The sequence below is a fragment of the Bradysia coprophila genome (genome assembly GCF_014529535.1).
Source record: "Bradysia coprophila strain Holo2 chromosome IV unlocalized genomic scaffold, BU_Bcop_v1 contig_144, whole genome shotgun sequence".
NCBI lineage: Eukaryota > Metazoa > Arthropoda > Insecta > Diptera > Sciaridae > Bradysia > Bradysia coprophila.
In genome coordinates this window covers 928,481-941,215 of record NW_023503373.1, presented here as the reverse complement: position 1 = coordinate 941,215, position 12,735 = coordinate 928,481, and the positions used below count along the sequence as shown (strand labels likewise).

General features: G+C 33.5%; 1 protein-coding gene across 10 annotated transcripts in view; it reads left to right on the top strand.

Moving 5' to 3' along the window:
• LOC119071140 (potassium/sodium hyperpolarization-activated cyclic nucleotide-gated channel 2) overlaps positions 1 to 12,735 on the top strand; it is a 43,735-nt gene extending 31,000 nt beyond the window's left edge. For 4 of the 10 annotated variants that reach the window (XM_037175843.1, XM_037175841.1, XM_037175846.1 and 1 more), the window contains 10 exons: positions 7,593 to 7,742; positions 11,011 to 11,053; positions 11,124 to 11,157; positions 11,230 to 11,371; positions 11,441 to 11,610; positions 11,685 to 11,779; positions 11,846 to 11,934; positions 11,996 to 12,183; positions 12,249 to 12,374; positions 12,433 to 12,735. In XM_037175843.1, the coding sequence (XP_037031738.1) occupies positions 7,593 to 7,742; positions 11,011 to 11,053; positions 11,124 to 11,157; positions 11,230 to 11,371; positions 11,441 to 11,610; positions 11,685 to 11,779; positions 11,846 to 11,934; positions 11,996 to 12,183; positions 12,249 to 12,374; positions 12,433 to 12,565 (1,170 nt within the window). In that variant the 3' untranslated portion in view covers positions 12,566 to 12,735. Of the gene's footprint in view, positions 1 to 2,944; positions 3,041 to 3,805; positions 3,896 to 7,592; positions 7,775 to 10,952; positions 11,054 to 11,123; positions 11,158 to 11,229; positions 11,372 to 11,440; positions 11,611 to 11,684; positions 11,780 to 11,845; positions 11,935 to 11,995; positions 12,184 to 12,248; positions 12,375 to 12,432 lie in introns of those variants that run through there. The other 6 variants (XM_037175838.1, XM_037175837.1, XM_037175844.1 and 3 more) reach the window with 3 other exon arrangements.

Genomic DNA, 12,735 nt, shown 5'->3' with positions numbered 1-12,735 from the left:
GCTGATCTATACACTGTCAAATCACTCTAATTTCAGGTATTTTTCCATACATCGATCTTGATAAAAGTTAAAAAGTAAAATCAAATCGTATTACATTTATACATTAATTACACGAAAGAAATGGTTCATTTCCGAAGTGTGTTACTGAAAAATTGTTTTCTTCAAAATGATAGCGTTCGTTTCATAGAGTTGCCGAAATTTCTTCTAATCTAATTGCAACAATCATAAAACAAGCAGTAACATTGTGTTAATATTATCATTTAAAAATTTGGTTGATTACATTGTACAGAAACCGATATCTGCACTTAATTTAACAAATTATTCGTTGATGTAGCGCCGATTCTCCGACTGTTGTACTATCTGTATCTATACTTCCGTACTGTTTGTACATTAAAAAACTATTTTGAAAATTTTGTAGACACACAGCGCACAATATTGTACTATGTGGTGCATTAGAATATTGAAACTTGAAACTATCCACCTCTGTTACCTGAGTTAAGCTATTGATAGTGACAACGTCAAAAAATAGTCTAATTGTTTCCAGGAAAAGAATCTTGCGAAAAAAATGTGAAACTTCAGTTGTCTTTTAAGTTAAAAATTTCAACAAGTATCTTATAGGAAAGGTATAAATTGGGCTCGGGTGTAAACTTACGACCTAATGTTATTGCCTACGACGGTTTTCCCTCAATATTATTATCCTAGGGTTTATAAGCGAAATATTATTAAAACTGGCAATTTTACTCTTCCCATCCATCGGTTTTCTCTCTTTAGCTTATGTACTAAACAAGGCATCAGAACAGTCGGAGCGTTTGCTGCGACTTAGCCCCGTACAACCCGTAATCCTATTTCGTCCGCAACCATAATACGTCCGTAGCCCTAATAAGCCCGGAACCCTAATACGTCTACAACCGTCTAATGCGTCTGTTACCAAAATGCAAGTCAAGTTGGGCATTGTCAAATTTACTGAAACTGTTCATTTTTAAAATTGCGCATAGCGCAATTACGAAAGCCCGTACGAAGTACCTTCCAAATAAAACCAACAATTTACGACATTATTTTAGAAACCCAAAATTTTTTGCCAACTTTCCATTGGGTATTCAATTACCTCTCAAATGAAACAAAAACTAGCAAAATCGGTTGAGATTTACTCGATTTATGTGCAAAAAGCACTTAGGGCCGAGTAGCGGCCTTAGTGCAAGGGCCCAAATTTGAAACTTTTTTTGCCATAATTCTATTCGGCATTCAATTATCTCTCAAATGAAACAAAAACTAGCAAAATCGGATGAGATTTACTCGATTTATGTGCAAAAAACACTTAGGGCCGAGTAGCGGTCTTAGTCCAAGGGCCCAAATTTGAAACTTTTTTCGCCACGTTCTTTTCGGTATTCAATTACCTTCCATAAAAAACTAAATCTAGCAAAATCGGATGAGATTTACTCGATTTATGTGCAAAAAACACTTAGGGCCGAGTAACGACCTTTGAGCCCTCCCAACAAGCCCAACAAGCCTACATTTCACGGCAAAATTATTATTATTTTTTTGGGAAAATTTACGACCATCGTTTGATGTTAAAATGTGGTAGCTTTCACGAAAAAATTTAAACGTTTGTGGTGATGTAACCTAAGTTCGAGAAAACTCAATATTTCACGAAAATTGTCACATATTTTGAGTTTTCCCGGAGCTAGGTTACATCACCACAAACATTAAAATTTTTGCTGAAAACTAACACATTTTAACACCAAACGATGGTCGTACTTTTTCCAAAAATGATACGAGTCCAAAATTATCATCAAAATAATAATAATTTTTCCCCAAATGTGGGCAAAAATTTAGTCATCTACAATCTTAAGGGGAAATCTCGGCAAGCCTCGATGTTCGCCTCTAATACCAATAATATTCTATATTAACGTAACTTTCACCTTTCACAGGTGGCAAGTAGTTTCATTATCAGATCGGTTACTTCTTCTCATCTAACAAGGTTCATGAATTGTATGCGAAATCTCTTACTTCATTGATTTAAACATCTTTTTTGTTCGCCTTCCTTATTAATATTTACCGATAATGGTTTTCTGTGTAAGGTTAAAGACTTTTGTTGATTTTGATGTAAACAACGCAGATGCCTATCCAATTGTTGAAATATGTTGATGGTTAAAAAACATTGGAATAAATGGGTCGTTTATTTAAGCCTAGAAGATAAGGGGCCATTCATAAATGACGTCCACTACTTTTGGTCGGTTTTCGACTTCCCCCTATCGTCACGCAAAAATGGTCAAATTTGACCCAATATTGTTAGGACCGTCACGTTTTCTTGAGTCCCTTCTCCGCCAGACCCCGCACGTCATTTATGGACGGGCCCCTAATAAAATACTTGTTGACTGCATGTGCGTTTTGGAACTACTGGAACTAGCTGATGAGTCCAATCCTTACTGTATGCCGAATAGTTTAATTAAAACTGTCACCTTGTCGCATTAAAAACATATAATAATAATCATCAAATGCATCAGAGCTATTCGTTTCGACTAATAAACAAGCTACTTTGCTAGTAATGATTTTCGCTAGTCTGAAAACTATAATTTCCATTTTTATTTCTGCTATTGCAAACACACTATTATGCAAAAAATAATAATCTTTTATTGTGTATATGGTAAATAACCGCTGCTTACTAATAATTTAGCTTTCATTTTTAGCCAAATAGCCAAGCTTTTATAATACATAATCAGTTATCGCCTCCCAAATCAAGATTAGCTGGTAGAACAATTAACAATTTCATGTGTAAAACTTGCTTTCAAAGATTTACGTTTTTAAAAAGCGAATGCCATAATGTTGAAGCCGATTAGCGTAAATTTTTTTCGTTTTAGTGCGCTATAGAATTGATTGCAATTACAAAAAAAAAATCCTAAAAAAAGAATATAAATTAGTCCAATATAAATAATCGTGGTTTTAGATTCTGCAAAATCTTCAGAAAAAAAGTGCTGACCGCAGAGGACGAAGACATACAAAAGATAAAGATGGACATTGCAAAAACAACCTTATCTTTAAGGTAATCCCAGAAAACATGAAAAGAACAATCCAAAAAATAAATAGTGAAAGACTGTAACTGATAAAAAAAGAACTGCTTTTACGGTATATATGAATCACATATACTGTGACAGCAATTATAGCGAATTTATTTCAATAATTCCCCGATTTTCTTCATCTAACACTAACATTGAATGAGAAGAACAAAATGGTTTCAATTTAAATTGAAATTGTTTTTACAATTTTTTTTATTCTAAATGTGTAACTACTTCTACCCGATTGCACAATAATTTTGTTTTTGAATTATATATAAAAGAGAAAATATATTTTCCTTCAAATCGCTTTCTGCAAACCAATTAAACGTTGCTTGCGATATCGGCTTACAAATATTCAATTTATACCAATCTGAAATTATATTTGTACAAATATATACCTCAGCCATATTCATTTTAAAAGTTTCCACACTCTCGTAGTAAATATATATATTTGTATAATAAAACCAGCGCATACTTACAGCATATAATCATCCACCTCAATGAAAATACTTTTTTACAAATCAAAACTACATGTCAGAAAATTTGTCATTATTACACTTTATTGCTTTTGGCATCGTTGAAATAATAAAGAACATTGATTGAGTTAAATGTTTGGACTTAAATAATTTTATTTGTAACAAACAATAAACTTAAACCTACTGAAATACTAACCTACTTTAAATCTAAAAATTCATCCAAATTAACTATTTATATTTTAATGGGTCCACCTTCTCTTCTTCTGCATCTTATAGCGGCATTGGATGCGGCAGAATCACATCTTTGCATTTTGGATAAATTGCTGTCTATTCCCGTGCACACTTATTAAAAAGACTATCACGTTTGTTAGTTTCCAACTAAAAAAAAATTATTTTCGTTTTTCTTTTATGGACCCATTTTCATTTCTTTCGTTCTTTTATTTCTTACTTTACTTTGTTGTGTGTTCTCATCGTAATTTGTCATATTTCATTTTCAAATTCTTTATTGATAAGAGGACGTTTATTATTTCACTCTGAGTAAATCAATTAAGCTTAAATTGTACACATATAATAAAATCTTTGAACGAAATCTCATCAATTTCTGTGCAAGGATTCGTTAAATATCTTATTTATTTGTAGTGTGTATGCTTGTAATGCTGTGCTTTTACTACTACCTTAGACACGCTTCTTTTATAACTGATAGTAAATTAGTTAAAATTATAACGCACGAAAGAATACAAATTATTACGCAAAAACTAAATTAATCAACCAAACTATCATGCAGTGTTAATTGAACCTCTTGATCTTGACTTTGCCCAATACGAACAGTTTTCTCAAACAATGCAAAACGTTTTCTAAACTAACCTTTCACAGATTGCATATCATCAGCGGTTTTACTATCAGATCTATTACTTCAATTGATCTAAGTATTTCTAGAAATTAATTTCAAATTTATCACTTGGTTTTTTGAACATGCTTTTCGCGATATAAGACTATGCTAGTTTGAGCTTGTCACTTATTCTTAAATTCGTTTTCGACGACAGTTGTCCGTAACATTTTAACAGAAAAATTGGGATGCATTAATGAGTATTATTCTATGGACAAAAAAGTCCAATTAATTTATAAACTTGAAAGGACCTACTATACATCATAATACCATTCCATATTCCACACGCAATATCAACGATATCGCGATATTCTTATGTGGAAATAGACAGATAATTAAATTGTCGATGCTTGTCCCAGTTCTGTAATTAAATTTTCTATTGTTCGGTATATAAAAAAGTACTGTTTTTTGCTGGGATTGCTTTTTGTTGCAACGTCTGGGATGTATTTGGACCGGAAGGCGACGCTTTAACAGAAAGTCCCAGCAACACGACTTGGAATTTCCTTTATTTTTTTTTAAATCATAAATTGAATTAGTCTTGTTCGATGTATTTGTGGGTAAAACTGTAAAATTAAGTTCATACCATGGTGCATCTTTGAGATAAAATCAGCGTTGTGAACTATTTTTGATCGAAGCATTTTCAAGAGATTGAAGCAAAATCTTTTACCTCATTTGTTTTAGCACATTTTTCGTCACACTCCCAAAAAAAAGTTCTAGGTTTCAATCGCCCAAAAACACGACCAATGGTTTACTTATCCGTACGCTATGTACATTTTAAGCGTACAGTAAATGTCAGACTGGCAATGACGTTTAAATGTTTATTTAAGAATAAATGCAACTTAATTGATGATTCGTAATGATACAATCATATCATTTCATCTGATTTTATGGTTTTTGACGAGAAAACAAGAAAAATAATAAAAAAGAAAAAGTTTACACTGGTTTTGAACCCGGCACCTCTTACTTGCCAGGCTCAGACGTACTAGCTGAACTAACGGGCTGCTGAGAAGAGTGAATGTAATTTTGATCAGCTTATAATGAACTGTTGAAAAGCAAAGTGAGCCATTGATTGGGCCAGTAATTTTTTTAAATTTTATGAAAGTTTAATTCTGCAATTGAATTTTTCCCAACTAATCAAACATATAATTACCGATCGAGGTCGGCCAAATCTCTTAAGAGGAACGTCTCACGTGTCAAATATAGAAATCACAATTGTCACCTGATAAGTACGGATTAATCGTACAGCAGTGTACGGATCAAGTGTATATTGATGTACGGATAAAAACATGATAAGACCAATCCGTAAATTGTACTTTCTACGAGTTACTCGTTAAAATTGGGCGATTTTAATTTACATCCAAAATATCATTTTTTTGGATGCACATCGCACTTTTGTTGTCGGTTGGAACATTTGTGACCAAACATTTTTTGTTTTACCCATAAACAGTTGTCCTATCAGCTGAATTGATAACCAGTCAATTTTAGTTGCCCAGACAATTGGTTTATCGCTTACCCAACTTAAACTCAGACTTTAAAAACTTTGAACATATCGGACAGTACTAATTTAATTTGATCGACGTTGTAGATAGTTACTATGTAGTAGGTAATGGTGTTGTGGTACATAAAAAAATCGGCATTTTATAAATTTGGCAGATTTATTTAAAAGAATGACTTAAGTAGTTCGGAACTGTTATAATTTTTTAAAACTAATAATGCAATACCATTCGAGTGCTTTTTGCTATTTTGAAGACATCAACCTTTTCTTTGAGCTAGTATGCAAATTTAAATGCTTTCACTGTAATGCTGACAATGAAACACAAAATCAATTGTAGATAATAGTCCCATCCAGAGGCACGTTTTTCCTCCTTACTTCACTATTTTACTTACACTCAGTTACTTTCTTCCCCTTGCTATAACTTACTATGTATCAATATTCGATGACTAACTGCACAGTTAGAAAAACCTTCATTAGCATGAGAACATCATGTCTCGTTTTATAAACCTAAAGTGTAATTGATTACGAAACTAATCAACGCTCTAGTAATCTGCATTATTTACATCGGAGAGGATTTGATAAGAGTTTTGGAACAACCGGAAAACTAAAATTTTTATGACGTAACGAATTTATTGGATAAAAATTACTTAGTACACGAATTAGTTATTTAAATTTCGATGAATTCTTGTAAAAAGTAGTCACATTATCCAAAGTAGTCTTACACTTTCACTAGTAGCCAATGATTTTTGTAATAAAAGTTTTCGTTTATACTAACCCCCAGTGAGTACAGTTACAGTACACTCATCCTTGGACCACCAAATTATTTTTAGCGCGTGGTTTAAGGTTTTCACTAAAATGCTCTGAGAATGATAATTCAGCGATGGTTAATGAGTTTCCTTTGCTATATTGACATTTAACGCCACTTCGTCTTTGGCAAGATTAAATACTTTATATATTATATTACTCCATCCCTTACGTCTAGACTCATTTCAAATATAACTTTTTACATTAACTTAAACAACAGTCCAAACATATTGAAGATACGGTCACGGTTGCATTTGCTGTGAATTGGATATTGATTGAAAAAATAATGCAAAAGAAAAGGTTTATCGAATTAGTTTTAAAACAATATTTTCGTGAGGGTTCTCTAGTTCACTATCAGCGAGACAGTGTACTGCAGCGCATCATTTTAGGTACTGTTGCTAACTTCCTGGCAGTGTATTGTATAAATAAGGATTTGTAAAAACGTTCATAAATTTTGTAATTTAACCATTTGTGCAGTATGTGATTTATCAAGTTCCTTTCGAGGTACAATATAAAGTTTTGTGTTCCACAATCTCTACAAGAACATTTGACTGTAATAATAGGAAACGCATAAACATTCTTAAGATTATTTATTTACTGACGAAGTTACTGATAAAGTTTTATATTTTCTTAAGGTCACTCAAATTTGTAAAATGAAATTTTATATCACAAAACGAACTATTTAACACATTCTTTTATTCGAAAAAAAAACAACAAAAATGGTCTGCCGATAAGACACAAATTTATTTATTTTTGATTTTCAATTCGACTTTCATTTTATGTTAATTTTTAACTTAACGTTTAAGTAGTTTTTAGTATCATCTCATCCAAACGATTGATTTATCGATCACAAATGTTTTTTTACAAATTTTTTTTAGTTTCTTAATATGGCTTCAGTGTTTATGCGAATATTCAATTTAATTTGTATGATGTTGTTGATCGGGCATTGGAGTGGTTGTCTACAATTTCTCGTTCCTATGTTGCAAGGCTTCCCATCAAATTCATGGGTGGCAATAAATGAATTACAGGTGTGTGTCAATTTTGTAGCTTTTGATATCATGTTGAGGGGTTCTTTTGACAAACAGCCGACCGAAATCGGACGTATTTTCCAGTGGAACTTTTTATATGTATAGGTATTCGATCCCAGGAGCCAAAATCACTTAAAAAAACATTCGAAGGTTGTATGGCTAGTGTGAAGTGATCGAAAACCGAAAACATGAACTTTTCTTACAGAAATTTCTCCAGTTACACGTGCCGTACAGGATCGTGTGGGGTGTCATTAGAAAGATAATTTTATGTTCTTTCAGGTAAAATATGTTTAAATATGTTTAAATAATAGGTTTTATGGGGGTTTGGAAGCATCTACGATGAAATATGACAAGTTGAAATGTTTAAGTGCTGATATTTCATCGTAGATTTTTCCAAACCCCCGAGAGCCTATTTCCCCTGAAACAACATAAAATTACCGTTCTAATGACACCCCACACGACCCTGTATGTTTCGTGTACATCGAGAAATTTCTGTAAGAAAGTGTAAGTTTTCAGTTTTTTTTATGTTAAGGGAATGCACGAAGCTGAAATAAGCAGAAATATACGCTGTATATTCCGTATATCTTGTATATCTCGTATATTTCTGTATATTTCTGTATATCTCGCTTATTTTGACAACTGTCAACAGAAAAATAATTCAATTTCAACTCGACGGATTTTGCTCAAACAAACTGCCATTGCGTAGCGCGCGATCTCAGGAACCTGGGAACGTAATTAGTTTTTCAATCGGTCTAATATTTACCGAGCGATAAGACTTTGGAAAAGTTTTTTTTTGATACTGATCACATCATGATTTCAAAGTCTTATCGCTCGGTAAATATTAAACCGATTGAAAAACTAATTACGTTTCCAGGTTCCTGAGATCGCGCGCTACGCAATGGCAGTTTGTTTGAGCAAAATCCATCGAGTTGAAATTGAATTATTTTTCTGTTGACAGTTGTCAAAATAAGCGAGATATACAGAAATATACGAGATATACAAGATATACGGAATATACAGCGTATATTTCTGCTTATTTCAGCTTCGTGAATTCCCTTGTTGAAAACTTCAACTGCACATATATCAGTGTGGATGAAATTTAAACTCAATAAGACTCGGAAGTACATGCAATTATCTTTCTAATAGCACCCCACACGACCATATACGACTCGTGTAGCTGGAGAAATTTCTGGAAGAAAAGTGCATTTTTTCGGTTTTTGATCACCTCACACCAATAGGGCTCGGAACAGATCAGATCAATCTGATTTTTTTTTCAGATTAAACTGAAATTTTTCAGATCTTAATCTGATCTGAAAATTTGAATCTGATCTGATTCTGATCTGGAATCTGAAAATCTTGAACAGATCAATCTGAATCTGATCTGAAAACTGTTGAAGTTTCTGTTTACATATTCACTTGAAACATTACTGAAAGATTTATAGAAAATATTGTCGACACTTTGGGATTCACAATTGTTTAATAGTTATTTATGTAACAAAAGGTTGACAAGACGTCGTGTGCGATAATATACCGTCCTTCATACGATTCGTGCTACATGCAACGTTTTATGCAATTAAGAAAATTGAACATATATCGACACGAACAAATATCAGAAACACATTGCTCTTAATTCATTAGTGCGATAAAGTCCCTTGCAAATCCATTATCGCACTAGTGCGATAAAATGTGTTAATATAACATTGCACACAGCTGCGTAAGTTGCAAATATCATCACTGAATTGCATAATAGTTATTCATGAAACAAGAATCGTATGAAGGTATTTTATCGCACACGATATCTTGTCAACCTCGGCTTCGCCTCGGGTCGACAATCGACATCTAGTGCGATAATAGTTATTTATCTACCAAGGTAGGTATGAAGGTATTTTTTCGCACTAGATGTCGATTGTCGGCCCGAGGCGAAGCCTTTTTTACTGGCTGCGTCATTATTGTGAGCAGTCTTTTTTTGCGCATTTTCCTTTAATAAATTCTAGTATTCGGCCTTTGAAAAAAAAAAAAAAAAAATCAAGCAACCTGCACTATATACACATTGCAATGTGATGTATAGAGACGCGCTAAATAAAATCAAGTAGTCAATGCTTAGTATGTACGCTTCAACAATACGTTCTGTATAATTGTGTGACTCTGTAGCCGAATGGCTATGGTCGTTGCTTGGTGTTTGGAAGAATTTTGGTGTTGGGTGTTCAAATCCTGGTCTGTGCAAAGTTTTTATTTATAAAATTTAGTCTTTCTTAAAGGTACTAAGCTCTGTAGCGTGCGAAAAAAATGTGAAAAAGCCCAAGTGCGAAAAAAATAATCAAAAACGAACTGTGAAATAAATACCTTCAAAACGATATTAAATGGATGCATGGAAAGGTGATGATTATGGACCGGAATTGCGAAAAATACCTTCATACTATTCTTGTGTCATACAACGTTTTATGCAATTCAGTAAGCGAATTCCCCAAGACTTCAAAACAAACCACAAAAACAAAATTTACATGAGAATTTCGGACTATTGCGTACTCGTGCCTGTTTTTGGAGTGCGTAATACATAAAATGATTTGCAATTATTACATTAGCAATTCACGCAGTGCTAGTGTTATACTGAAACCTGAAACCTACAAAAGCGATACCTTTATTTTCATAGCTTAACACGGTCGTTTCTTGACGTTTTATACTGAAAACTATAAAAGCGCTATATTTAGCTACAGCACAGCTCTGCTACTGTAGCAGTGCTTTGGCTACGGCTATAGGAAAATTGCTGACAAATGGAGAAACCGTCAACAAAAAAAATGCCCTAATAAGAAATCGACAAATAATTGAAACGGTTGTGAAAAAGAAAGCGTGCGAGTCGGCTTTTTTTTTGTATAGGCCTACCTCTTTCACATTTCGTTAAACATGCCTGGGCTTCCCTGGAACGAACATAGGCATTTAATCAGATCAATCTGATCTGATCTGAAATCTGAAAATGCCAATCTGAATTTTCCAGATCAGATCAGATTACATTCAAGCTTGATCTGATCTGATCTGAAAAGTTCAGATTCGTCATTTTCAGATTTCAGATCAGGTCAGAACAATCTGTTCCGAGCCCTACACACCAATGTTTTTGGAAGTGGTTTTGGCTTCTAGGGTCGAATACCTTTCTTTAAAAAATTCAACTGGAAAATGTGTACGATTTCTGTGGGCTGTTTTTCGAAAGAATCCCTCGTTTTATATTTTAGTTTTTGATAGTTTTCATAAATCGTAATGTTTATAAATCCAAAAGGAAACGTACTGGTTGGAACAATATTCATGGGCACTGTTTAAAGGTTTGTCACATTTTAAATTCTTCCTCATTGTTTCATATTGTTAAATCGTCCTGCCATGTTACTTTTTTAGCTATGTCTCATATGCTGTGCATTGGTTATGGAAGGTAAACGTTTTTCCTTCAAATTAATTCAACGAACACCACACAATTTTGATAATCCTCAATTTTCTGATTCAGATTCCCACCCCAGTCACTAACCGATATGTGGTTGACGATGTTATCGATGATCAGTGGTGCGACATGTTATGCGCTATTCTTGGGGCATGCTACCAATCTGATTCAAAGTTTAGATTCGAGTAGACGACAGTATCGAGAAAAGGTGATTTGATTCGGAAATAGAAGAAGATTAGGACAATAAATTGATTGTCATTTCCACGAAACTATTTAGGTAAAACAAGTGGAAGAGTATATGGCATACAGGAAATTACCAAGAGACATGCGTCAGAGAATTACTGAATATTTTGAGCACCGATATCAGGGTAAATTCTTTGACGAGGACTGTATCTTGGGTGAACTAAGTGAGAAGCTGAGAGAAGACGTAATAAACTATAATTGCAGGTAGGGAATTATTGGTCGTAGAACTGTGAATGCTGGACGTAACCGATATGAACCATAACCTTTTTCTCTTGCAGATCACTTGTAGCTTCAGTGCCTTTTTTTGCCAATGCTGACTCAAATTTTGTTTCAGATGTTGTAACTAAATTAAAATATGAAGTATTTCAGCCAGGTACTTATAGTTGCGCTAACAACATTCTTGCTTTACTCTTAACATTTTATTCTCATTTCGCTGCAGGTGACATCATAATAAAAGAAGGAACAATCGGCACCAAAATGTATTTCATACAGGAAGGAGTAGTCGATATAGTCATGGCTAACGGAGAGGTAAGAAATTGCGTTAATTTTATAATTCCGATATCTAAAATTGTCGTATCGATTGAACTAGGTTGCCACCTCTCTATCTGATGGATCCTATTTCGGTGAAATTTGTCTGTTAACAAATGCACGTCGTGTGGCCAGCGTTCGAGCTGAAACATATTGCAATCTCTTTTCGCTGAGTGTTGATCATTTTAATTGTGTTTTAGATCAATATCCATTAATGCGAAAGACAATGGAAACTGTTGCAGCCGAACGGTACGTGAAATAACATGTTTTATTAATCTATGGATCCAGCTAATAAATTTTTTTGGATTTTTTAGACTGAATAAAATTGGAAAAAATCCGAACATAATGTCACAGAAAGATGAGCACATAAGTGAACCTGAGTCAAACACAATTAATTCCGTCGTTAACGCCTTAGCAATTGAGGCATCCAAGGAACCAATGTAATTGAGGCCATTGCATTTTCGAATTTTCGAACAATAAATGGAATTTCCATTTCAGAGAAGAAAGTGATAGCTGTGATATAAAGACTACTCAAAGCAACCACAATGAGCCTAAAGGTCATATACATCGGATTCTTCCTAGACCAAAAAGTGGAGAGTTTCGAGCACTATTTGAAGGTGGTACACCATAAACAAAACATTAAACATAAAGCAGAAGAAGATGAAGAAAAAAATAACAAAACAAAAGTAACAAAGAAATGGAATTAATAACAAAATATTATTGAATAAGTCAATTATATTTTCTCATTAGCTGTTGTTTTGATTCACAATAAAGGAAATAGAAAATTTTAAGAAAAAAAAA